General features: G+C 42.1%; 1 protein-coding gene across 1 annotated transcript; it reads right to left on the bottom strand.

Moving 5' to 3' along the window:
* IL18RAP (interleukin 18 receptor accessory protein) lies at positions 1 to 23,370 on the bottom strand. The gene is given in 11 exon segments (XM_061210913.1): positions 1 to 66; positions 69 to 418; positions 1,330 to 1,503; positions 4,360 to 4,497; positions 5,639 to 5,790; positions 8,519 to 8,642; positions 10,243 to 10,308; positions 14,814 to 14,964; positions 22,233 to 22,416; positions 22,513 to 22,834; positions 23,301 to 23,370. Coding segments are annotated over 11 exon segments (1,797 nt in total).
* Positions 23,371 to 25,523: the final 2,153 nt, after the last annotated feature.

The raw sequence follows: 25,523 nt of genomic DNA, 5'->3' as shown, positions 1-25,523 counted from the left end.
TCACCGTCCTTTAGGCTGGGAGCGCCTCCCAGTGGTTTCTGTTTTACTGAGTCTTTTCTAGAGAAAAAAATCCTTGGGATAATTCTGAGATGATTCCATGTGAATCCTTTAGAGCTTTTCACAGGCATGTGGTAGCGTATTTGGGTCCAGAATCTGGAATTGGGAGGAACTGATTTGAAGCCTCTCCAAGTGACAGTGGGCAAAACCCTGAGAGCTTTTTTCACTAGATGAGGTAGAGACTCCGGCTCTTGGAAGGAAGAGAACTTAATTAAAATCAATTTCAGTGTTTGATCCTCCAAGGCAATGTTCACCGCTGCTTGTAGTTCAAAGACACTGGGTCCGTTGACATAGCTGGGGCTCAAGATAAATATTCCTCTTCTACTTTTCTTAATAATGCTCACAATGTCTTCCGCATACACTGGAAATAAAGGATTTAATTATTTGACATTGTTATTGTTAAACCTGGAGTCACAATAACCCTGAATCTCCCAGATCCACCCAGCGGGTTCCTTGCAATGGGCTCTCTTAGGCAAAGAGGAAAGGAAGCCTGGTTTTCTTTATCACTTCTACTAAATCAACTCAATGGACAGTTGAAGATATGTTCCAGTGTCTAGTGACTGTCAGTTTCACATTCCTCCCTGTGTTCTGTCTCCTCAAATTGCCAATTCCTCTAGGAGCAAAGCTCGTTGGAACAAGGTTGGCTGGGATAAGAGAGGGGCATGGAATGTCCCAGGCTCCTGGGTGGGACATCTCAGGCAGAGGAGGTCAGCGGGACAGGATGAGGTCTGCACATCTGATCGTGCCCAGGACTGGGCCCGGGCCTGGGGATCCTGCTGGACCCAGTCCTGAGTTTGTGGCAGGCACAGTCCCAGAAAGCAGGGGGACCACCTGTTTGGGAGGACAGAGATAACTTCCTGCTGAGGAGCCAGAAAAGAGATCTTCATTCTGGAAGGCTCCCTGGGCTCCAATAATTTTTTTTCCTGAAGATGGATTATTTTCCCCCTGTGGCAATTTTTTAAATTTTTTAAATTTTTAAATTTTAATTTTATATTGGGGTATAGTTGATTTACAATGTTGTGTTAGTTTCAGGTGTATAGCAAAGTGGTTCAGTTAGACATATACATATATCCATTGAAGATGGATTTTTTTGATGATGGAGCATGTCTCTGAAACACACATTTTTCTGTGTTGTTGCCCCAGAAGTTCTAAGCTCATGAAACCTTCCAGAAGATAAATAGCCCAACAGAAAGAATGACAAGACAACGTAGAGAGTGCTTGCATGTAACTCTCCTTCTTGTGCTACGTTTTCTGTTGGCGTGCAGGACTTACCTCCTCCTGGGGCCACGTCTCTTTCAAGCAAACACAAGGTGTATCCGTATTTGTTTTCCAAAACTTCAGGGAATAGACTCAGAGCCAAATTTTCCTCACTCAGAGATGAAGTGGCCTCACTCTCAAAAGAGCTCCATTTCCCATAGGATATGAAAGCATCGAACTCCTTTTTATCTGAGGAAGAAGCACAATAAAGAATGCAAGCCATTGACAGATTTTTTACTCTCGTGGCATGCCTACATACGCTCGAACCATATGGTAAATGGATAAGAATTAAGTTTTGGGATCCTTACTGCACTGATTTATTAAATGAAAAGCAGCATCTGTGTTCATTTCAGAATCACACCGCTGAGGGGTATTGATTGTTCACCCAGAATCAGATTCTAATCGATGAGGCTCTCCTGCACCTTCACTGACGTCAGATCAAACGGCTGGGGCCTTCTCTGATTAAATCACATGTTCTCAGGAGTTCCTCTGAGCTTTTTCTGCATCTGCAGTGTTGCTGTCTCATTAGTTACACATCAAAGTGGAGTCTCCTCCATCAAAGCGTGATAATACCCAGTGAGCAAAGCACTGCAGAGACCCAGTGCATTAGCGAGCTGACAGCACATGTATCTGTGTTTGAATCCCCATATGTAAAATGAGATAATAATAACTCCCTGGCATGCTTCTGTCAGGGTTGCCTGGGATAACGTATAGGAAGGATTTGGTGACTGACTTATAGCAGGCACAAGATAATATTCATTCCTTTCCCTTTTAGATGGAAAACTATATTTTGGAACTTGTTTTAAGGTATTTTTAAGGTCTCATATGCCTCTGTTGACTCAACTATTATAAATGCACACAGACTCTGGGATGTGCTAAAGAACTAACTGGAAGCCATAGAAAATCTCAGAAGTTAACCCACGGGCTCTGGGGCTGGACACAGCTGGCTCGTCTTCCAGCACTTTGCACAATGCCTGACAAATAGTATTATTACAAAGTAGTAAACAGCAGTGCTGTTACTGATGCAGTTTGGCAGTTTGTTCAAATTGGACCTAAGAGGCTTTAGCTGACAGAAGTGTCAGCAACAGAAAAGGAAGAGGGAAACACAGGTGGTCTGGCGTCAAGAGAGGAGGATGCCGAAGAGCGACGAGGTCCTGGAGGTGCATCTAAGATGCTTCTCATTGGCCAGGTGGGGAGGCAGCGGCTCAGGGGGCGTGGCCAGCAGGTATATGCGGTGCAGTTCCTGTGTGACACACCATAGTCACCCTGATTTTTTCCACATCCCTGTGACACTCCAGCAAACTAGGATTTTTCTATAACCTGAAAATGTTTAATTTCTTTTGTAATAATATTAGAGAGTGGGAGAATTAGATGATCCCCACAATTCTGACATCCTATGTCTCTCTAAATTTTGGGATATTCACAGGAAACAGTCTTTTTGCTGAAAAATATTAGATTGGCCACAGAGTATAATGAATCACTGTGCTTGAAAACTGGGTTCTGCCTCCCTGTCAGATTACTAAAACGTTGCCTGTGCAAACGAGAGGGGACACATTTAAAATACTTCACAGTTTGGGATTAACATATACACACTGCTGTATATAAAACAGACAACCAACAAGGGCCTACTGTATAGCACAGGGAGCTATACTCAATATTCTGTAATAACTTATAATGGAAAAGAATCCATATATATATATTTAAAACTGAATCACTTTACTGTACACCTGAAACTAACACAACATTGTAAATCAACTATACTTCAATTAAAAAATAACGTAAAAAACATTCCTCCAAAAAATAAAAATAAGATGCTTCACAGTAGATTGAGTCTTCCGTACAAGCTGTAGAATCTTATGAAAAATAGCATTTTAGTAAAAAAAGTATGAAGTTGTCTAGGGGAACAATTAAGACAGTAATTAGATAATTTGTTCAATTCAAAAAAGCTAAAAATCTATTTAAAAAATAACCTCAAAATCCTCTTGGCGTTAAGGACTTCTAGTGTGTATGCTCAGTCACTGGTCTAAAGAAAAGTGTGATTGATGCATTTCTTTGCTGCCCCTTTTCCCAGTGATCTGCCAGCTCTTCAATGAGTTCCTAGTGTGGGGAAACCACTGGTGTGTGTGTAAAGGGGCATCCCAATCAGGTAAGTATTTAATTGTCCCTGGAATCCAGCAGAAGGGATTCTGCTCTTTCCAAGCAATAGAATCATTCACTAAAACTGCCAACGTTCTAACCTTTGAGCCTTCCGGGACTAGAAAAACACGCCAGCAGCTCTTCTAGTCTAAAGAAGCAAATGTTAATAAACGCTATTAACCTGTCTCATGGGAAAACTGACAGAGACTTCATGGATAGTGCTAGTGCTAGTATTTTACAGAACTTCACTCTTTTAGGGACATTTCCACATCTCCAAGCCCCTCACTTTACAGAAGGAGTTAACTGAGGCAATAGCTAATGGGGGCTCTAAACCAAACTGCCTGGATTCCATCCCAACCTCTAACATCTCCTAGCAGTTCCACTGGGGGCACAGACTTCACGCCTCTGCCTGGCTTGTAGGATTTCAGTGGCGATTACCGCAGCTGATACATAAGCCTGGCGTGCACTCAGTCCTCAAGAGGTAATGAGAGCTGGAGCTGGCATCACTGAGTGCTTGCTATGTGCTACATGCTGTTTAAATGCTAAATACGTCTTAACTCAAAGAGCCCACATTGCATTCATTGTGATTGTGATGACAACCCTACTTTACAGAAGAGAAAACTAAGGCATGGAGATGGTAAGTCATCCGCCATCTTGCTTCAGGTTGGTGAGTGGAGAGTTATTTTCAAGTCCAATGTGCCCTACAATAACATCGTTGGCGAGATTCCTAGTAACTGGGATGAAGAGAATTTGTTTCTCCCCTGGGCTCCCAGCCCTTCCCAGGTGTGAAGCCACCAGACCTGCAGGAGGGTCTCAGAGCCTGAGGGTCATGACTTCCTCCATCATGGGACATCCATTTCTCAAGCCCCTCCCTCTAAGTCAGTTCTGAGGCGAGTTGGGTCATCTTACCCCCGAGGGTCTCATCCTTGTTTTGGTAGGTTCGGTACAGCAGCACTATTTCAATCCAGTACATGTAGAAGAGCGCACCTGCGGTCAGCACACCTGCCAGGGCCATGACGGTGCCGAGGAGGATGTAGAGGAACACCACTGCAGAGACGCGGCCGCCGTGAGCAGGTACAGGGGCTGCGTCCCCTCCAACACCCGCCTCCCCTGTAAGGCCACATTCGGGCCTGCCCAGCACCTTTTCCAGCCCTATTATTTTTTATCAAAATCTACTGGAAGCATTTCTCTTGAATCTGGACCCATCTTAAATCACATCTTGAGGGAATTACCATAAAATGAACTCAAGAAAACCCAGGGTAATGCGTCGTTTCTGATTGGGGTGGCCGGGAAACTGACAAAAACTACTTTCTAAAATTTTTTTCTCCTATAAGCTTCCACAGAACCCATATGTGTCCCTCTTATTGCATACTGTAAATTATTTTCACGTGCTATCGACCCTACTAAAGTCTAAACTCCCTGAAGCCCAGAGCCACATCTGACTTACTTTCTCACCTCCACCGTACCTAACATGTGGCACCTTTGACCCACCTCTGTGGAGCATCCACCAGGAGCACCAAATGTGTCTTATGTGAGCCTCACCAGCACTCAAAACCTGCTTGTTCTCTCATCTCTATTAACTGAATGAATGAATGATATCACCTCCATCTCTGAGCATCTTCTTAAAGAAATTTAAAAGCTATTCCTTACCAGGAATTTCCTCTCTAGCTTTAAAAGGCTATGATCTGTGATAGACACATATCGCCCCTAAACTGAACAAGAATACTCTTTCTCCCCTCTTTTTCTCCTTCACTCTCTGATACCAGACCATCACATTCTCTGGATCTGGAAGCCAGGGGAGGAAAATAGGAAAGGGAGCTAGGTCCTAGTATGATACCTGCCACATAGGGCATGCTCTGTAGGTCTTTGTAGAATGAATGAATGAGTAAGTGAATGAACTAAGGAGTGAATGAATGAATGAATGAATGATAGGCTTTTCCAACACAGCTCCCGTATGCAGAATATTAGTAAGAGGACCAGCTCTGGATCACCAATGTGAAACTTACTAGTTGTGTGGCCTCGGTCAAGGTACTGATTGAATCAGCACGAGCATATTGCTTACTTAGAATGTCGTCTGGCATCTAGAGCATGTTAGTGGCTATCATCACTGTGGCTACTTCCTTAGGAAAGTTCCTCTCCTCCCAGGTGAAAGCAGTTGCATGCATTCTGCAGCCACCTTCAGGCTCACCTCCTTTCTTTTCTTTCAGTTGGATGGACTGGGTAGTGTTCCCAATGGAGTTCTGGGCAAAGCAAATGAACTTCCTGCGAAGATCATTCTGAGTAACTTCTTTCAGGAAGACAACACGCTCGATGACTTCATCCTTTAAGGTGGATTTAACACTAGGAAAGGAGGGGAAATACCACACCCCTTTAGTGACACAGATTGACACCCATTTGCAGTTTTTGGAACACGTATAAATAGATAACCGTTTGGCTTTCAGAAGAGCTGTGGGATCAGATAGTACAAGGCGATGCCGGAAAGACAGAGGATGCTCAGAGGTGGCTCTTTTTTAATTAAATGATTGAATCAGCTAAGCGTCACTCTAAGCATTTACACTAGACTATAATTACTTGCGAGGCTCATCTGATCTTCCTTACTCTAAGATTTCCCCTTGAGCATAGATACAACAATTTAAGAATAATGTTAGAAATGACTAGCTTCTACTGAGGGCTGTGTGTATCAGACGGTCCTCTGGTCCCCTGAGCGCTAAATGTGGAGGAGAGGATCAAATCTCCTCCATGGCTCCCCTCACAGGAGCCCCACCAGGTAATGGTGTGATCATCCTGACTTGAGCAGCTCAGAACAGGCAAGCAGGTGGGTGACAATCCAAGGTCACACCGCTGGGAAGTGGCAGCGTGATTCCTGGGCCTGTGTCATTCTGCCCTGTCCAGGAAGTGTGAATCTCGGCACTGATTCACAGTTTGGATTCTCTAAAGTGGCCCGTCTGCAGTCTGTCTTCACATTAAAGAATATTGTCTCTGTGGATGATGTTTCAGGCTGTTTTGTTTGGAGCCTACAATACCCACTCTTATTCACTGGATGCTTCCTGCCTGCCAGAGACTGTGATAAGCATATCACCTCTACCGTATTTGCTCCTTACAGGGACCTTGCAAAGTGAAGTTTGCTATCCATAGATGATAGATGGCATGGTGGAGGCTCGCAGAGGTTAAGGTGCACGTTGCTAAATGGGTGGAAAACAGAGATTCAAACCCAAGAACATATAAAGTCAGTGCATACTCCCTTTACCATGCTTGACTACCTTCAAGTTTGAGGCAGTATCAGCTTAATATGGGACCCAATGAGTTCCCTTGTCTTAGAAGTTCTTTCTAAATTTGATTACTGTTACCAAAACCCATCCTTTAATTTTTAAATGATGTATACTCTTCAAAGTGATATTACATTAGTCTGTTGAAATGTTTTAAAAACCAGGAGGAAGTGCTTAATACAGAGGCTATTACTTTGGAACAGATGTTGGAAAAATGAGGGACACTAGTTCCAAATGTCTAGAGTTTTACTTTCCATTGAGCCAAACTGTCTTCCCAGTAAATTCTTCCCACTAATCTGGGTTGCAAACTAAGTCTAGTTTCTCATAAAACTTAATGGCTTCAAAGTACTTCAAGGCAGAGATCCCACATTACAACAGTAATCGGACCTACGGGAAAGAACGAGGGTGACTGTAATTGGCAAATGTCTGGGTAAATATAAGACTATTTTTTCTTTCTTTAATTTCTTTAAAAGTTATAGTTTAACATATGCAGACAACAATAAAATGATACCTCAGTTATCAATATCCTGCCATTTTTGTATCATTTAAGCCTTCACTAATTCCCTACACCTACTCCATTGTCATTATATGGTTCTTTTTGGTAATATTTACCTACATTGAAGTGCACAATGTCTAGGTGTATACTTGTTTTTCCCCTCATGCATGGCATGAGGGATCTTAGTTCCCCGACGAGGGATAGAACCTGTGCCCCTGCAGTGGAAGGCAGAGTCTTAACCACTGGGCCACCAGGGAAGTCCCTAGCTGTATACTTTTGACAAATGGTTATTAGGGTATAGAACATTTTCAACTTCCCAGAAAGTTCCCTTGTATCCCTTTCCAGCCAATGCCTAGCCTACCAGAAGGAATAACTCTTCTGATATTTTTCACCTTAGATTAGTTTTTCCTTCTCTAGTTAGTTTGTTCTTTTTATTGCTGAATAATAATCCACTGTATGAATGAATGTAACCGTGTTTTAATTTTTGACTATTGTAAATAAAGCTGCTGTAGATATGCCTAAAAAAAACCAAAAACAAACAAACAAAAAAAGACAGCTATCTCACCTCTGGGTCTCCTTTTCCAGGTTGGATTGCATCATCTATTCCTCATTTCTCATATTTTCTGTCAGATCGCTTATTATTGTGCCATTTTCTCTGCATACGCTCTGGACTGTTAAGGACCCCAGTATTGGGGCTCTGACTCACCCCACTCTGGATGGATGGCACAGAGGGGAATGGAGAGTGGCTGACTGGGGTGCAGAATCCTTTCCCATTTGTTCCATGTGCCAAGGCTATTCAAGCAGCATGGGTTGTTATGCCTGCTTGTTAGTTTGGTGGGCAAAGCAGCCGCATCAAATTGTTACTACAAATTGAACTTTAAAACAACTGATAAAAAAATAAAATAAAAAGATTACTTTAGAAAAAGGTGGGGGGAATTTCGCGGTGGTCCAGTGGTTAAGACTCGGCACTTTCACTGACTAGGACCTGGGTTCAATCCCTGTTCGGGGAAGTAAGATCCCACAAGCCGTGTGGCCAAAAATAAAAAATAAAATAAAAAATAACAATAAAAAAAAAACAACGGAAATATTTCATTCTATGGCCCTCTCTGAAACCGCATTTGGCCCCCAAGTTTAAAATTAACTCACACTTTGCATTTCTATACTTTTATTTGCACCACTAGTTGGCGCTAGTGGCCACGCCAACTCCATGTGTTTCTTCAGCTCTGTGTGTACATTTCACGGGGTTCTAAAGGTGAAAGTTTTTAGTGTGAGTTGCAAAGAATAAGTTCGCTAATTTCTTTCTTACCTTCTCCCCTCGGGTGTTGGGACTTCCCACTCCTGGTCAGAATCTTGGACGTACCATCTTATCACAGGCTTAAAGTTTATTTCAAAGCCAAATCGGGCCGTGCAGTTAAGAGTTAAAGGCTTTCCTGAAAAAAGGGGCCACAGAACACAGGAAGGAAGCCGTGAGAACACTTTGTCCTGTGCAGGAGAAAGACACCATCTGGAAACTCTTCCCTGAGGCAGTCAGGTTCGCAGGTAAAACAGGTGTGCCAGACAAAGCCAAACGTCTACCTGTCTCTCATTGGGAAACAGGTAAAACCAGGGATGTTTGTCTCTACTGGGCAACTCTTAGATCTCAAACCTGTGACTACATTTCTGCAGATGAAGATTGGCATGGTCACAGCACTACGGGTTCTGATGTGGTTTAAGGATAAACACCAGGAAAATGAGCAGTTTCAGGGACCAGCTCTGTCTTCCGACGCTGCTGTTGAAGTAGTACAAGGGTGCCAGTAAAGAAATACTAACTAGTATTTGCATATTAAATGAAAATCCTGGGGTTTTGGTGGCATGTAGTTTAAAGAAGAAAGTATTTAGATATTCAGCTGTATTTTGAACGATGCACTGTGGACGGACATGCATGTTACTACGCTACCCTCTTTCTGCCCATTTTCTCTGTAAGGGGTGTCCAGATGTGCTCTGCCTCAAACTCAATATTTTAACCATGAAATGTTTAGGGACTCCATTTGAAAACTCACCTTTGCACCTTAATAATGCTTTCCCCACAGTAATACTTTAAAATTCATTGGTACCTTGTGTAACTTGGCTATTTTTGAATTAATTAATGTTTTCCCTGCTTCTTTCCTCCTTCCTTTCATTCTTGTGATTTTGCCCGTACTGTTATTTCTATTTCATAATCAGGATACACCGCTACCGCCACCTAGTGGTGATTTGCCATAATATCTATTTTTATATTTCTTTCTATAATGATAAATATCTTATTAGCATTTAAAAGAAACCGCCACCCAGTGGTCTTTTACCATAATATCTACTTTTACCTTTCTTTCAACAACGATAAACATCTTATTAGCACTTAAAAGAACACTTATTTTATTGAAACAACCAGCACTTGGTTTTGAAGAGAACAGTTCTTATTTGGCTGTGTGGGAAGATGTAGATGTAATTGAAGCTGACAAAATCAAAGGGGACCACAGGAAGTCACTTTCCCCCTCTACCCCAAAGAAGACACTACTTTGGAATACAACTTATTTGAGCAAGGGTTGTAGTATTCTCCTACAATTTATCTTAAAGGCTAGACCGAACACTGTATTCGTAAAGGTTAATGCTACCTAAGTTGGTAAACTGGTTAAATTTATAGATTTAATCAATGAACCTAACCAATCTGTGTAACCCACTGTTCCTGGGTGGAGTAAGGAAGAATCTTAAAAAAAAAAAAAAAATCTATTGATCATGCCTAACATACAAGTCACCTAATATATCAATACATCATCCCATATTTCTCATTGCAACCTTGTGAGGTCAGTTTTATTTTGTCTAGTTCCAGATTTATAACCTGAGGCTTCAAAAGATTAAATAACTGTATAAGATCACAAACCTAGTCAGTGGCCGAGTCTAGATTCACCCCCAATTCTGTTTAATTTGAAATACGGATGCTCTTCCTTGTAACACGCTTAGACCTGCTCCCAGAAGCAAAATATCATTCAAGGGTGATGACACCACCCACCTTACCAAGTTCTACTTCCAGGGTGTCCTTGATGGGATCCAGAATATCCGGTTTGAGATTAGTGTTTTTCACTAAAAGATGAAAATAAAAATTATTATTTGCACTGGGAAATCTGAAGGCCTGCTTCCTGAAGATTTGAATGCACGGTCACACTTTGATCTAAATGTTTTGGAACTTCCTTTTCAAATTTCATCCATAATGTACAAGGCTAGAGACTCAAGTTTCTGCGTGAAAATCACGCCTCCAGAAATGACTGTGACATCAGGTTGCAGGTGCTAGCAAAACGTGAGTCCTTGATAAATCCGTACCCGCCCGGGGGGAACCTTCTTCCAGGCCAGCCCCGCGGGCCCATCGCAGACGTGAAACCCCACCCCATCTTCTCCTCCAAGATTGTTTTTTGGTGCATCCAGCTGAGTAATCCAACAGGAAGGAGGACGCACCTGAGAGAATGCACAGGTCAGCCAGATCGAAGCCCACCCCTCCCTCCATCCTCAAATTCATGGTTTGTTTCAAAATAAAGGTGAGCTCAGCCCTTCATGAATCATTTTATCCCTCAACTTCCTGCCACAAACTTTCACATATGCCTCCACTGTCAAACTCCCTCCTGAAGATGTCCCATCTCCTAAGAAAGGAAACTTCATCACCTCTGTTCTGGAATTGTCCTCTCTTAATTCTCAGGGACCTCCTTCCCTCAATTACATCATCTTCCTCCTGTATCTTTGACTCTCTCTCTCTCTCTCCTTCCCATCAGCATTAATCCATGCTCAGTCTCTCCATCTTAAAAAAAGAGAAAAAACCCTTCACCTTACACCCCCGCCCCATTCATTCTCCTTCGTTTGCAGCCAAGTCGTTGAAAGAGTGCTGTGTGCTCCTTTCCTCCCTCCCTTCCCCTCCCCTGCAGTCTGATTTCTGCCCCCATCACTCCACTGAAACCGCTTTGGCCAAAGTCACCAATGACCTCCTTGCACCTAAATCCCCTGGGCACGGCTGAGTTTTTAATCTGCTTTCCCTCTCTGTAGCATTGGATGCTGCTGGGCGTGCTCTCCTCTCCTCTTCGGGGTGCACGTTTCTGTGCTCTGATGTTCGCCTTCCCCCTCTCTGCTCACTCCCCTGAGTGTTACGGGCTCCTCCTCCTCTGTGCCTCTTGTGAGTATCACTTCTCCCCGGGCTCTCCTTGTGGTCTTCATTCCACCTACTCTCCTTGTGGGGCAGCTCACGCTCCAGGCCTCTTCCCTTTGAAAGTTCTTGGCCCTCAAAATGCTCTCTCGCCTACGTCATCAATTTCACTTCCTTTACTGCTCCCTCCCCACCTTTCCACTGATACCCTCTTGCTGATGTAAATCAAGACCTCCCTCTTCCCAAATCCAAGGATCAGTTTCCAGGCTTCACCATATGAGGCCGTGCATCACTCCCTCTTTCTTGGGACACTTTATCGCTGAGCCCTGGGATAGTTATTCTCTGTTCTCACACCACTTCTCCATCTCCCGTGGGGATGCTTCTCCTCCCCCGTGCCTCCCAGTGCTGGATGTTCTAGGCTCTCTCCTCTCTATACTCAATCCCCACGTGACCCCACTCTCCCTCGGCTTTAGATATTGTGCCGGCGGCCACCCTCACATTCACATCTCCCGATGTAGTAGCCTGTATCCCAGACTGGTTTATCCGAATACCCACTTGTCATGGTGACTTGATGAATCAAAGTCCTTTCAAGCCTAACACTGAATTTCTTCCTCAGACCTGCTTCTCTTTCAGTATTTTTTCTGTCTCATTACATGGTGCCACTGTTTACCAACTCATCATGCCAGAAAAGTAATCCGTCATTGATTTCCCTCTTTCATCTTGCACATAAACTCCATCAACATGTTCTGTTGACACACACATAGAGCCATTTCTAATCACCTCGGCTAAGTCTACTCAAAGAGTGACCAGAGACATCTTTTTAGAACATGATTCAAACCTGCTGCTCCCCCCACCCGTGCCTTACACCAGCCCTTATGTATCCCATCCTACCCCTTCCACTTCCATCCCATCCCATCTTATAACACCCCTTCCCATCCAATCCCATCCCACCCTTATGTATCCCATCCTACCCCTTCCACTTCCATCCCATCACATCCCACCCCTTCCCATCCAATCCCATCCCATCCCACCCCTTCCCATCCCATCCCATCACATCTCATCCCATCCCATCCAACCCCATCCCATCCCATCCCATCCCACCCCTTCCCATCACATCCCATCCCATCCCATCCAACTCCATCCCACCCCATCCCACCCCTTCCTATCCCATCCCATCCCATCCCATCCTATTCCACCCCTTCCCATCCAACCCCTTCCCATCCAATCCCATCCCATCCCATCCCACCCCTTCCCATCCAATCCCATCCCATCCCACCCCTTCCCATCCAACCCCATCCCATCACATCCCATCCCATCCCATCCCATCCCATCTTCTCTCAATATGTTATAGAAAGTCCACCTCGTTGCCCAGCATAAAACCTGGCTCTCATACTGGACCCCTCCTTTTCCCTCTTTTCACTCCCAATTCCCAAACCCTTTCATGTGTAACTTCCTAAGTATTTCTGGAGTTTGCTCTCTTCTCTCCATCCCTACTGCCCCTCCTAGTTCAGGCCACCATCAGCGTTGCCTGCTTGACCCACAGCAGCCTCCTAATTCTTCTCTCTGTCTCCCTTGTTGCCCCACCAAACCCATGTTCTACGTAATAAGCAGAGCGATCTATCTCAAATCCAGATCTATTCATGACACTCTCCCACATAGAACCCTCAATGGCTCCCCATTTTTCCTTGGATGAAGTCCAAACTTACTAGAACAGTGTGATGTCTGTTCTGCTTCCAGATACCCTCAACTGACCTTCTCTTTCTCCCTGGAAAGCACCATGCTGTCTCTCATCTCCTGGATGTTAACTATGCCGCTCCCTCTGCCTGGAACGGCATCTTTTCCGCCTTCACTGGGCTAGTTTGTCCTCACCCCTCAGTTCTCACCCAGCCTCGGGGTACCCATGTCTGGGTTTGTGTGTCCCCCACATGCCCTGCTGCTTCCCTTTCTCTCCATTCATCACACTGAACTGTAGTAGCCTGTTTCCTCTCTGTCTGCCCCACGAGACGGTAAGTTCTGGGAGGCCAGAGAAAGCGTCCAGGCACTCATTCTTACAACCTTAGCACCAGGGCCAGTGCCTGACACATATCACATGTTCCACAAATACTGGTGTAAGAATGAATAAATGAAAGAATGAATGAGTAAATGAGGAAGACAAGAATGATGTCAGAGAAGACTTAAAAAGATGTGACAGAGGTTGCAAAGCATCCTCTGGGAGAGAGAAAAGCAGATTCTGCCACTGAAAATTTGATGGGCGAGTTATCATGCCCGAGGGAAAGAGCAACCACGCTTGGAGGGGCAAGTGGTCCAAGTTGGGTATTTGCCTTCTAACCCCTCATCCAAGCAACAACCTAATATAAATTTAAATCGATGAGGTCTAAAGTACTGCAGAGTGCAAGGGCCAGGAAGTAAGCAGGGGAGTTTGACTTGGTCTCAGGATGCTCCATGTGGTTTGTATCTTGCAATGAAAGAAGAGGAAGTAAAATTGATTACTGTATTTACTAAGAGCAAAGTCAACCATTCTGTATGGTTATGTTTTGATATAGGCCATGCTTAAATTGATTACGTCATACAGTTTATCCATGCTTTACCCTTGTAAATCTAATAAGAATGACCCAGGGGAAAGCCTGGGCCAAAAACAGACAAGTCACAGAAGAATAAGCTCAATGGGCCAATAAACAAATGGCAAGATATTCAACTTCATTAGTAGTCAGGGAAACGTAAATTAGTATGAAAAAAAGAGAGTCCACTTGACACCAAAGTCTGAAACCACCAAATATTACTTGGGAATAATGGGAATCTGTTCATTGCTGATGTGGGTATAAATTAGCAAAACAATGTCTATGAACAATACCATGTGTTTATAACACAAAACAATATTCTGTTTTATTAATGGATACATACATATGTAGAAAAAGCATCAAACATAAATGGAAAGGATTATAAGCTAAGAGTGGGCTACATCTGCAAAGAGAGGAAGTGGGAAGGCCTCAAGTTGTATCTGTATTGTTTTGTTTCGACAAAGAAACCGTGAGATGGAAAAACCATTATTAAAGCTGGTGATAGGTACATGAGTGTCACTTATTTCTGGGTGTGAAATATTTAACATTGTTTTTTAATTTATTATCTCTTATGTGTGAAATCTTTAATCTTGTTTATTTCTTTACATGAAGCTTTAATATTGTTTTTTAATTTATCACAAAACAAACCAGAATCAATGCATAGAAAACCCAACTTGTGACAACTTGAATATGACTCAGAACTAGGCCTTCCTTGGAGGATGGAATCTAGGTTAATGGAAAATTGATGTTCACCAACATTCCAGGCTTTACATGACTGTAGGCTATGACTGTCTCCTTCCTCACCACAAAAAAAGGAAAAATATCACTAAGCCAAAGAAGATAACTTAAACTGGGTAATTGGGGTTGAAATCTCAAATATTGAAACCAAAAACCTCACTTACCAATGGTTTTCACTTGAACAACAGCTCTGACTGTCCATAAACTTGAGTTATCTGACTGAGTGTAATCACACACGTATGTGCCTTGGTGATAGTCATAAACTTCATCCACTTCAATTGGGTTGCTCCTTTCTTCAGAGAGTAGTTTTCCATTCTAATCCAAGAGACAAGAAAATTAAATAATTTAACCAGAGAATTACTATTAATATTAAGCTCACCTATAGCGAAACTTCACAAATTTGAACCAAGGAAGGGGAAGGTCAGTCTGATATAAGGACATTGCAGAACATAATACCCCCAAGCTATAAAAGATTCTGCTCAAAACTATATTCGTAAGATTCTTACTTGAAACAAGAAGCATTTTCAAAGACAATTACATGTGGAGATCAAGACAGCCCAGCAAGAGCTGTTTAACCTGGTAAAGCCCAAAGCGTGATTCAGGCCCCTAGACTCTAGAAAACTCATAGTGGTCTAAGTGGTCGATACCTAAATGAATTTTTTAAAAACACGTATATTTATATTTCTGGAAATTGATATAGATTTTCTGTGTATTGGGCTTACATAAAGTTTCTTCTTTAAATAAATTTCACTTGAATAAAAGAAAAAAATGTTAAATTGAAAACATTAAGCAAATAACTAAACAGATGTATCTAAATTTGACAAAGAAGGACTGGGATTCAGGAACAATTATTTAACTCCTAGTGGACTCAAAGTTGAGTGAGAACTAAAATTCAATTATGAACATTTCTCTCTCCTACTTAGAATCTCTCATTGACACTCCTTTGCCTTGAGGGTGAAGTCTAAAATTCTTTACAGCCTGATCTTGCCATTCCTTCCCCAACTCATTTCCTGCTTCTGCCCCTCTACCCACCTGTCATTCCCTACATAACCACGTTCTTTCTCAATCAACGTGTCTCCCACCACCTTTCCCCACTGGGAAGGCTGTTGCTCAGTCTTCAAATCCAACTCAAGGGGTGGCTCTCACGGAGGGAAGTTATCAAGTCTCCCCGAGCACGATCAGTGACTTCTGCCCCATCATCACGATAGCCCTTTTATAGTAATGATGCATTGGGGTGTCTCCTCCTGTGAGTTGTCGAGGGCAGCCTTTGTGCCAAGGCATTTAGCTGGTCCTGGACACACTGGGAGGACTGAACACAGATCCCTTCTCTGAGCGAGCTCTCAGCCTAAGGATGCACTTCTGAGCAGTAAGCCAGAGTATGGCACACTCAGGTGGCTCTGCCTCATAGGAAAAGTAGGCACTCTTCCCCCAGTCTAATCCAAGACTTGAAGGATATGCAGGAATCAGTCAATACCAACAAGGACCTACTGCATAGCACAGGGACCTCTGCTGAATATTATGTGGCAACCTAAATGGGAAAAGAATTTGAAAAAGGAAAAAAAAAAAGAAGAAAGTAATTGACATTTTACGAACACTTGAAGCAAAGCCTGTATGTAGGAAACAAGGCCAAGGTGAAAGGGCTGATGCAAGCAGATGTGTTTGATCTTTGTATCTCCGGGATACAGCAAGCAGGCCAGCAAGAATAAGGTCTTTGTAAATAAGGGGTGAATAAATGCAAGTCAGTTGGAAGAAAGGTTTGGAAGCATAAGAGTCACATGATCAGACATTTTTAGAAAAATGACTGGCAGCTCTTTTTTGACTGTGGAAACTCTTGTAAATTTAAGCAAAGACTATCATAATCACCCTTGTATCTTTAGGGTCTAGGAAGTGGTAGGGGCACAGTAGTATTTATTGAATGATGGGGTATCAGTGTATCATTAATCTTATAATCATTAATCCTCTAACCTCCGTATAGCACCTGGCTTTCCAATTTCCTACTAAGAGTACTAGTGGTATATCTTTCACCACTGCAGTCAAAAGAAAAGAGATAAACAACAAAAGTAACAAAATATCAATAGTAAGAACTCATTACCTATGTAGACTACAAAGTTATTTCTCATGTGTATCTCGTATGAACATTCAAAGGATTCTCTGACTTGGTTTGCACAGATTCTATGTCTTCCATTTTATAGATGGGAAAACCAAGGTTCTGAAGTTTGTGTTTTGTTCTATACCATATAGCTCGTGAGAAGCCTGTGAATCTATCTACGTTTTTCTGATTCTGAGTTTCATGTTCTGATTGAGGAATTTCCCTTCCCCTTTGCCTGATGACTCGTAGAAGCAGAAATTCCCCTCCCCCAAGTCTCTGGTGTGGTTCCTGTGGCCCAAGAAAGAATTTCCAGTAGGTTGGCAGGGAGCTGAGAAGAGGGTCAGAACTGGTCAGAGCTGGGCAGCTGCAGGTAGGAAGTAAAACAAGGCCAAGAGGTGGGACTGACAAGGTTAAACATCTATCAAGAACATTTTAAAAGGAAGCTTCAGGGCACGGGGTAAAATTCAGAGATGAAACTTCTAGAGGACATGGTAATAACATACAAAGAACAGAAATTGGAGTGGAGGTGTGTCATAAATCACATGAGAAATTAACACAGAGGAAGGGATGCAGAGTTGGAACCAGACCGCAGCTGGGCCATAGGGAGGATGCGTAATTACAAAGTGGGCCTGACTTTTTTTAATAAAAAGATAAATATGGCTTAGTGTGTATCACCAAGACTTTATGGGATGGAACTCAAACAAAACATCAAAGAGATAAGGGGCAAGAAATTTGTGTCAAGAATGATGGGGGGTTTCCCTGGTGGCGCAGCAGTTGAGAATCTGCCTGCCAATGCAGGGGACACGGGTTCGAGCCCTGGTCTGGGAACATCCCACATGCCGCGGAGCAACTAGGCCCGTGTGCCACAACTACTGAGCCTGCGCGTCTGGAGCCTGTGCTCCACAACAAGAGAGGCCGCGATAGTGAGAGGCCCGCACACCGTGATGAAGAGTGGCCCCCACTTGCCGCAACTGGAGAAAGCCCTCGCACAGAAATGAAGACCCATCACAGCTATAAATTAAAAAAAAAAAAAAAAAAAGTAAAGAAGAAAAAGAATGGTGGGAAGCTGATCTAATAACATAATCACAAATGATCCTAGTAGGAAAGAGAAGTGCCAGTGAGGCCACACAGGAAATTCTTTGTTTTGCTCGGATGTGAAACAGTCAAGAACAAAATACAGAAGGAGGAGCATCAATAAGTCCCAGAGAGAACTGACACATGTGACAACCTGCGGATTGTAGCATTGTACACACCGTAGGAAGTTGCCCAGGATTCTGAAATTTCACAGCGAGAACAATCGAATGGGCCAATGTATGGACCTTGGAAACAGCTTCCAAAAAATCGAATCTAAATGACCTTTACCTCTTCCCTACCAGGAACTGCATCAACCTTTGGTCTGGCAAGTCTCACCATACTCACCAGCTCTCCATGTCCCTGGGCTCGCAGGATGCCACCAGGTGCCAGGGACAAGGAAAACAAGGCCAAAGGAAATGAGAAGTGGCAGGTCTATGTGCGAAAATTCCATGGAACTCAGGGTTCAGAGATGACCCAGCAGTCACGTCAGCATTGTGGCGTGTGAATGAGGTTGACTTAAACCACCAGTGGAAAAGTCATTCAGGCACAGTCTTACTGCCAGGACGTCACAGCCATGTCACAGGCACCCATGTCTCGGTGCCCCAGGCCCTTGCAGAAGAGCCTCTCCCACTGCCCTGTGTTATAATTCTGCCTGGTGTCAAAGATTTGTTTAGCTAAAGAACCAAAAATGCCCTCCCATTAATGTAATATCATCTAAGACGAAGTCTGCTTATGCCAAAGCTATTTTTCATTATATTTTTATTTTAATTAATTAATTAATTAATTAATTAATTTATTTATTTTTGGCTGCGCTGCGGGATCTTAGTTCCCTGACCAGGGATGGAACCCATGCCCCCTGCAGTGGAAGCGCAGAGTCTTAACCACTGGACCACCAGGGAATTCCCATTATATTTTTATGAATTAGGAAAATATTATTAGAATGAAGAACAGATAATTCCCTTTATTCTGACTTCTTCATCGTTCAATATTTCAGTTAAGAATCTCCAAGTCTATTTCTGTTTGAATTAAAAAAAAAAAAATCCCACAAGAATTCAGAGGCAAAGACTATACAAATCAATTTTCACTGCAAAGTAAAGGAGCTGTTACAGTGGAGGATTACTGGACTGAATGTCAATATTATGACATAGTATGAGTGTGTTTCGTGTTTGGTAATTGCAATCATTGTTGCTTTTGTTGTGGTCATCCATGTACAATGCTTGGTGTCAGTCTATTTATCTCTTGTAAAAATAAAATACAGTGTGTGTGTGTGAAAAAAAAAAAAAAAGAATCTCCAAGTCTAAATTTTTTGAGGTGTCTATTAAAAATATTTTGGAACCCCCCAGAGACTACAGCACATGGATTTATTTCGCTTGGTTGTTCTATACAACCGGCAGGTTCATCCCTGGTCAGCAGTTTCACGTGCATTCAGTACCACCGTGTTTTCATCCTCTCAGCCAGTGTTAGTGTTGTCGGTTTTGAGATAATCTTAAGTGTGAGCCACCCTCCACTTGAGTACCTGTGGTTTAGCATGAAGAAAAGGAACACTGGGTATTATTTCCTGCCTAATGTCATCACTTTTAGTGATATGCTACTTCCATGGGGTCTGTGACTTTCCAGGATACTGTCTGTGTGTGTGTGCATGTGTGTGTGTAAGCACATGTACACACACATGCAATTCATGCATTTCATGCAATTCATGAAACATAACCTAAATAACGACCTGTCCAAATCTCCGTCAGAAGATAACAATTTTAACAACAGCCATCGTTTGCCTACTTTTAAGACAGATGCCTAGTCACCATTAAACACATCCTGACATTTGCAGTCAAGGCCCCAGAGAAGAGAAATAAAGCTTCCTTTTGTGAATGTCATACAACATTAGGGTTTAGTTCATAAGGGCAGTATATGCAGAAATCTGGCAACTACCGTGTGGCTTGTGCTTACCAGAAACTGAAAATAGCTTTCATTTCAGGGATACAATCATTGAAAATTCAAATGCATTTTCATTTTAAGTAACAGGGCAAGCCTGGTTTGGGAACAGCCTACCTTGACGTAGTAAGACATCTGTCATCCCAGATTACAAATACTTTTTGAACCATGGGAAGTTTTGTTCTTAAGAGTGAACTGAAAATAATGAACAGAACCATCGGCTATTCTTACCAACCTCATTTTAGAGGTTATGAAATTAACGTGTTTCTTTTTTTTTTAATTGAAGTATGTTGACTTACTATGTTGTGTTAGTTTCTACTATACAGCACAATGATTCACTTTACATATATATATGTTCTTTTTCATTTTCTTTTCCATCATAGTTTATTACAGGATATTGAATATAGTTCCCTATGCTATACAGTAGGATCTTGTCGTCTATCTATTTTATGTATAGTAGTTTGTATCTGCTAATCCCAAACTCCTAATTTATCCCTCCCCTCTTTTCCCCTTTGGTAGTCATAAGTTTGTTTTCTATGTCTGCGAGTCTGTTTCTTTTTTGTAAATAAGTTCATTTTTGTCATATTTTAGCTTCCACATATAAGTGATATCATATGATATTTGTCTTTGTCTGACTTACTTCACTTAGTATGAATAATCTCTAGGTCCATCCATGTTGCTGCAAATGACAATATTTCATTCTTTTTATGGCTCGGTAATATTCCGTTGTGTATATATATACCACACCTTCTTTATCCATTCATCTGTTGATGGACATTTAGGTTGCTCCCATATCTTGGCTATTGTAAATAGTGCTGCAATGAACATTGGGGTGCATGTATCTTTTCAAATTAGAGGTTTTTCTGACTTTCCCAAGCGTGGGATTGCTGGATCATATGGCAACTCTATTTTTAGTTTTTTAAGGAACCTCCATACTGTTCTCCATAGTTGCTGCACCAATTTACATTCCCATTCACAGTGTGGAGGGTTCCCTTTTCTCCACACCCTCTCCAGCATTTGTTATTTGTAGACATTTTTATGATGGCCATTCTGACCAGTGTGAGGTGGTATCTCATTGTAGTTTTGATTGCACTTCTCTAATAATTAGTAAGGTGCTTCTTAAATTAGGATTTTATTGAGGGCAGCACATTTTCAGTGTCATTTTAAAATATAAAATTGAGACCTTAAGCACACACTCAACCTCCCTGTACACTTCTTTCTACAAGGGACATAATAACACCAGTTGTCACTGAATCTCAAGAGAATCAAGTGAGGAAATATTGTCTCACCCATTGGTAATTTTACCTCCAGGAGACTCTGATTGCTAAGTTTTGAGGTACAAAAAGCCAACAGATAAACATGGGCCACTTTCTGGACTTTGATCAGGGGCAATTTAAAATGATATTTTTATATTAACAGATATCTTTGGAAGTCAAATTTAAAGTTTTGCATGATTTCTTAAAGCAAAGTACTGAACTTCAAACAATTATCATAGGGACTTCCTTGGTGGCGCAGTGGTTAAGACTCCATCCTCCTAATACAGGAGGCCTGGGTTCGATCCCTGGTCCAGGAACTAGATCCTACATGCATGTTGCAACTAAGAGTTCACATGCCACAACTAAGGAGGGGGTGAGCCGCAACTGAGGAGCCCGTAAGCCGCAACTAAGGAGCCTGCCTGCCGCAACTAAGACCTGACACTACCAAAAAAATAAATAAATATTTAAAAAGCCAATTATTACAAATGTAGGAGGCGATTTAAATTCTATTCCCAGATTCCACCACCCTGGGTCAACTGACGTTCCCAGACTTTGGAACAGATGCTTACGTGGCATTTATATATCTGTTGGGACTTAGAAAAACTATAAAATACAATGGAAATGTGAAATGTTTTTGTTATGAAGTTTACTCACATGTGGTTCATAACTCAGAATCATTCTGAAACTTGTCTTTTCCTGATTCCTGTTCCCTTTTTCTCTTAGCACTGCCCTCCCTCCCCACTGACTCACCTGTGCAAGGCACGTGTCACCCAGGCCACCAGGTGCTTGCCTTAACTGTCTTTCCAGAGGTGTCCTCTTTGGAAAGTATTCCAGTCTCATACTTCTTTCAGAAACCCTTCAAGACATGCTTGTTGGGTGTTCCTTTCACCCTAGCAATGCCCTTTGCTTTCCAAAGGCAGTAAAATTGAACAAATCTGGTCTTCTGCATGAGTGGGTGTTCATAAGTTTATGTCTTAACCTCACATGTAATGTACTTGAATTTTAGAAATTTTTCTGGCACTGATCAAAAGGATGGTTCTAATAATTGGAACATCAGACTCTGTGGCTACCTAGGGGAAAGCTGCTTTAGAAAGTCAGGTCTTCTCTGCAAGCGTGAGGCCAGTCTTTGGGAAACTCTAGAGCTCAGATTCAGACTCACATTTCTATAAATTACATAAGGAGATGCTACCATAAAAACTAAATTCTGGCATCAGTTTCAGTGAAGTCATTCTTACCTGATACCAGGTCACCTCTGGACTTTGTGTATCACTTTGGGGGCTGAGACCGGGACAATAAATGGAACCCATGCTACCAAGAAGAAGGAGTTGTTCATGTGATATGGAGCTCCCACAGGACATATTTGTCTTGGGTTTAACTTCTAAGATCATCTTGACACAGCAGGCCTCATCCTGGGGGCTCCTAGGAAAGTTAACAAGGTCCTGTGAACACAGATGTTATATCCAGATAGTAAAGGATTTGGTAATGTTTTCAGATAAAAATGTACTTGGGACTTACCTAATCCTAGGTCTACAAATATATGACCCAGCATTATTCATCTCTGTGGTCAAAAAATGAAGGATGTTCTTGTCCTGGATGACGTGAGGATAGTTTTGAGTAATTTCTACTAGCGGATCTCCGTTTTGAGGTTGTAGGTACCATTGGACATCAGATAGGTTCTTACTACCACTGCAGGGCAGGTGTTCAGAGCTTTGGGTTGGTGAGAGTTGACTTCTGTGGTAGAAATGGGATTTCTGTGGCTCTGGAAAATCACAAAATAAGACAAACTCCTCCCCACACCTTGCAGAGTATGTCCTAAGAAGTTTTCCAGTGGAGCAATCTGAAAACCACAATAAACAAAGGAACACAGAAACACATTAGATGAATTCTAACATATTTACAAAGAGTACTTGGTTTCACAAGGGATTAAGCTCCCTTGGGTGTCTTTCTCCTTCACGGTTCCCATTCTGTGGGGAAAAGAAGTTCATGTTCTAATTCCGTCCCACTGGTCTTCAGCATCACCAGTAGCAATGGAGGTTTCCTGTTAAACATGCCAACCCACCTTTAATTCCTCTTCAGCTGCTTCCACTGAACACCCAGATATAGTACCTGAGTTCCACATTGTTGCGTGGTATCAACTGAAAGCTGTTCACCCCAATAATTTCTCCTCCTACCCCCATCTTAAAAGTAGAAAGGCAATGTTCTATATTATTATGCCATGCTGCCTATGTATCACAGAATACCTGTCACTTTAAACTTGGACCATAAAACTCACAAGGTTAGCATGAAAAGTGAAAAACCCCTACCTGAAGTATTAAATCCTTTAATTTTCCCTCCTGCGATAAGCCAAAGAAATATCCAGCTCAAATAAAGCATTGTTCTCTCTGGGTCTTGTCATTGCATCAGGACATTTGTTCTGTTGCCAGAGTGGAGGACATTGTAATTCAGGGCTCCACCCTGAGAATCATCTTCATTTCTGTAAATCAAGAAATGGGAAATGAAGAAATCGGAACCAGTGATCAAAACGCAAGTCACACAGGAAGCTTTGAAAGGGCAGGTCCTACCCAATAAACCTTCACATGCCCACACTTGAGTCGTATTTTCAACAGCGTGTGGCAGGTCCTGCATATGTCACTTCTTATACAACTAAAAGAGGAAGGACATCTCAGACTCACGGTACTGCTTGCATCTACCCTCCGTACGGTGTGATCTTTTGATGCCATTTCTTCATGGAATCCTTTTTTTCTTTTCCCAAGGTTCTGACCTAGTACGTATATTTTCATGGGTAATTTGCAAAGAGTTAAGTGAAAGTTTTCCTGAAAAGATCATCCAAGTTGAATGAAAATGTCAGGTCCCCCCCAGTTAGGGAAACTAGTGCTGTAGCTCATGTGTAAACTTGAGAATGTCTGCACGTTGCTAATTTGTAGTAACTGTTAGAGAATAGAGGATGCTTGACTCTTTGTGCCCCGAACAAGACAGGAAAAGTTGTCACTGGATGGTATTTCTACCAATTCTCTGAAGTAGAAAAGGGAGGGAAGGTCACCCTGGGCTGTGTTCATGGTGGTTCTGTCCCTCTTGTTGACAGGGTGGCTGTTGGAACTTTCAAACTATTTACAAGAGAGGAGAGATAAGGTTGCTGGGTGGGTGTCCTAGTCCATTCAGGTTGCCATAACAGAAAACCAAAGACTGGATGGTTTATATCCAACAGAAATGTATTTCTCAAAGTTCTGGGGTCTAGGAAGCCCAAGATAAAGGCACCAGCATGGTTGCCTTCTGGTGAGGGCTCTTTTCCTGGTTCATAACTGGCACCTTCTCACTGTGTCCTCACCTGGGGGAATGAGCTACCCATCTCACTGGGGTCTGTTTTATAAGGCCCTAAATCCCATTCGTGAGGGCTCTTCCCTCAAGACCTAAGCAGCCCCTAAATGTCCCACCTCTCAATGCCATTCTCTTTGGGGTTAGATTCTCAGCATATAAATCTGGGGAGAGAGTCCTTTGGTAAAATATGACATCACCAGACTGACTTACACTTTGTCGTGCAATTTCATGTGCATGACAGTTTAACTTTTTACTCAATGCTGTATGGGAAAACATGATCATTAGTGGGCTAAAGAAAAAAAAAGGTCTAGAGCTGGGTATGGACGCTACAAACCATATTGGTTTTTACCAGAAGCTTTAAACACAGCTAGACTATTCTGCCTGTGTTTAAAAATTTTAAACTATAACTTCTAAAATCAGAATCTTGAATTGCAAAGATAGGAAGGCTATTTCTGCAGTTTACCAGTGTCTTGGAATATTTTCTTTCGTTAATGAAAAGACAACTTATAAACATGTTTTAAAATGCAAATTTATTGCTGTTGGTTACAGTACTACAGCAATTTAATATAATCTGAGGTCTGTAATTACCATGATTTGTTGTTAACATAGGTAAGTTTTGTCACAAACTATGAATGTCCAAAATATTTTATTTCACTCAAATGTCATTGTAAATAGCTGGAGGGGAAGCACCTGTGGGGTAAAGTTTAGAAATCTGAACTATTTCAAATGGAATTAAATAAAATTTCTGGATGGTAAAAAAAAAAAATCTGGGGAAAACACAAACATTCAAGCCATAGCAGTGGGTGATATTTAATTATTACATAATTTTGTTTTGAGCAGAAAATACAAATAATTTCACTATAGAACAGCCTTATCTGTGCCTCTTAGAGTTCTGAACTTTTATCACTGTCATAAAAATAGCCTGGGTATTATTCTTGGGGTTGTAGAAATAAAGTAATTTAACCCCTGAACTTTAAACAAATTTCTCCTAAAACACCCCCATACTGTCTTAAGTCCTTTAAGTGGGATGGGTGGGTAGGGGACAAAATAAATGGTATAGTCTCTGTCCTCAAGGGTCTGACACAGTGTGGAGAACAATGTTAAAGAAAAAATTATTCTAACATCTGTTAAAACAGTAAGAAATATTTTGTTCAAGACTATTGCAATAAGGGAGAAAGATCAAGCTCAACTCAGAATACAACAAGGACAGG

Source organism: Eubalaena glacialis, chromosome 14, assembly GCF_028564815.1.
Source record: "Eubalaena glacialis isolate mEubGla1 chromosome 14, mEubGla1.1.hap2.+ XY, whole genome shotgun sequence".
Lineage (NCBI taxonomy): Eukaryota > Metazoa > Chordata > Mammalia > Artiodactyla > Balaenidae > Eubalaena > Eubalaena glacialis.
This window is presented reverse-complemented; position numbering and strand designations above follow the sequence as displayed.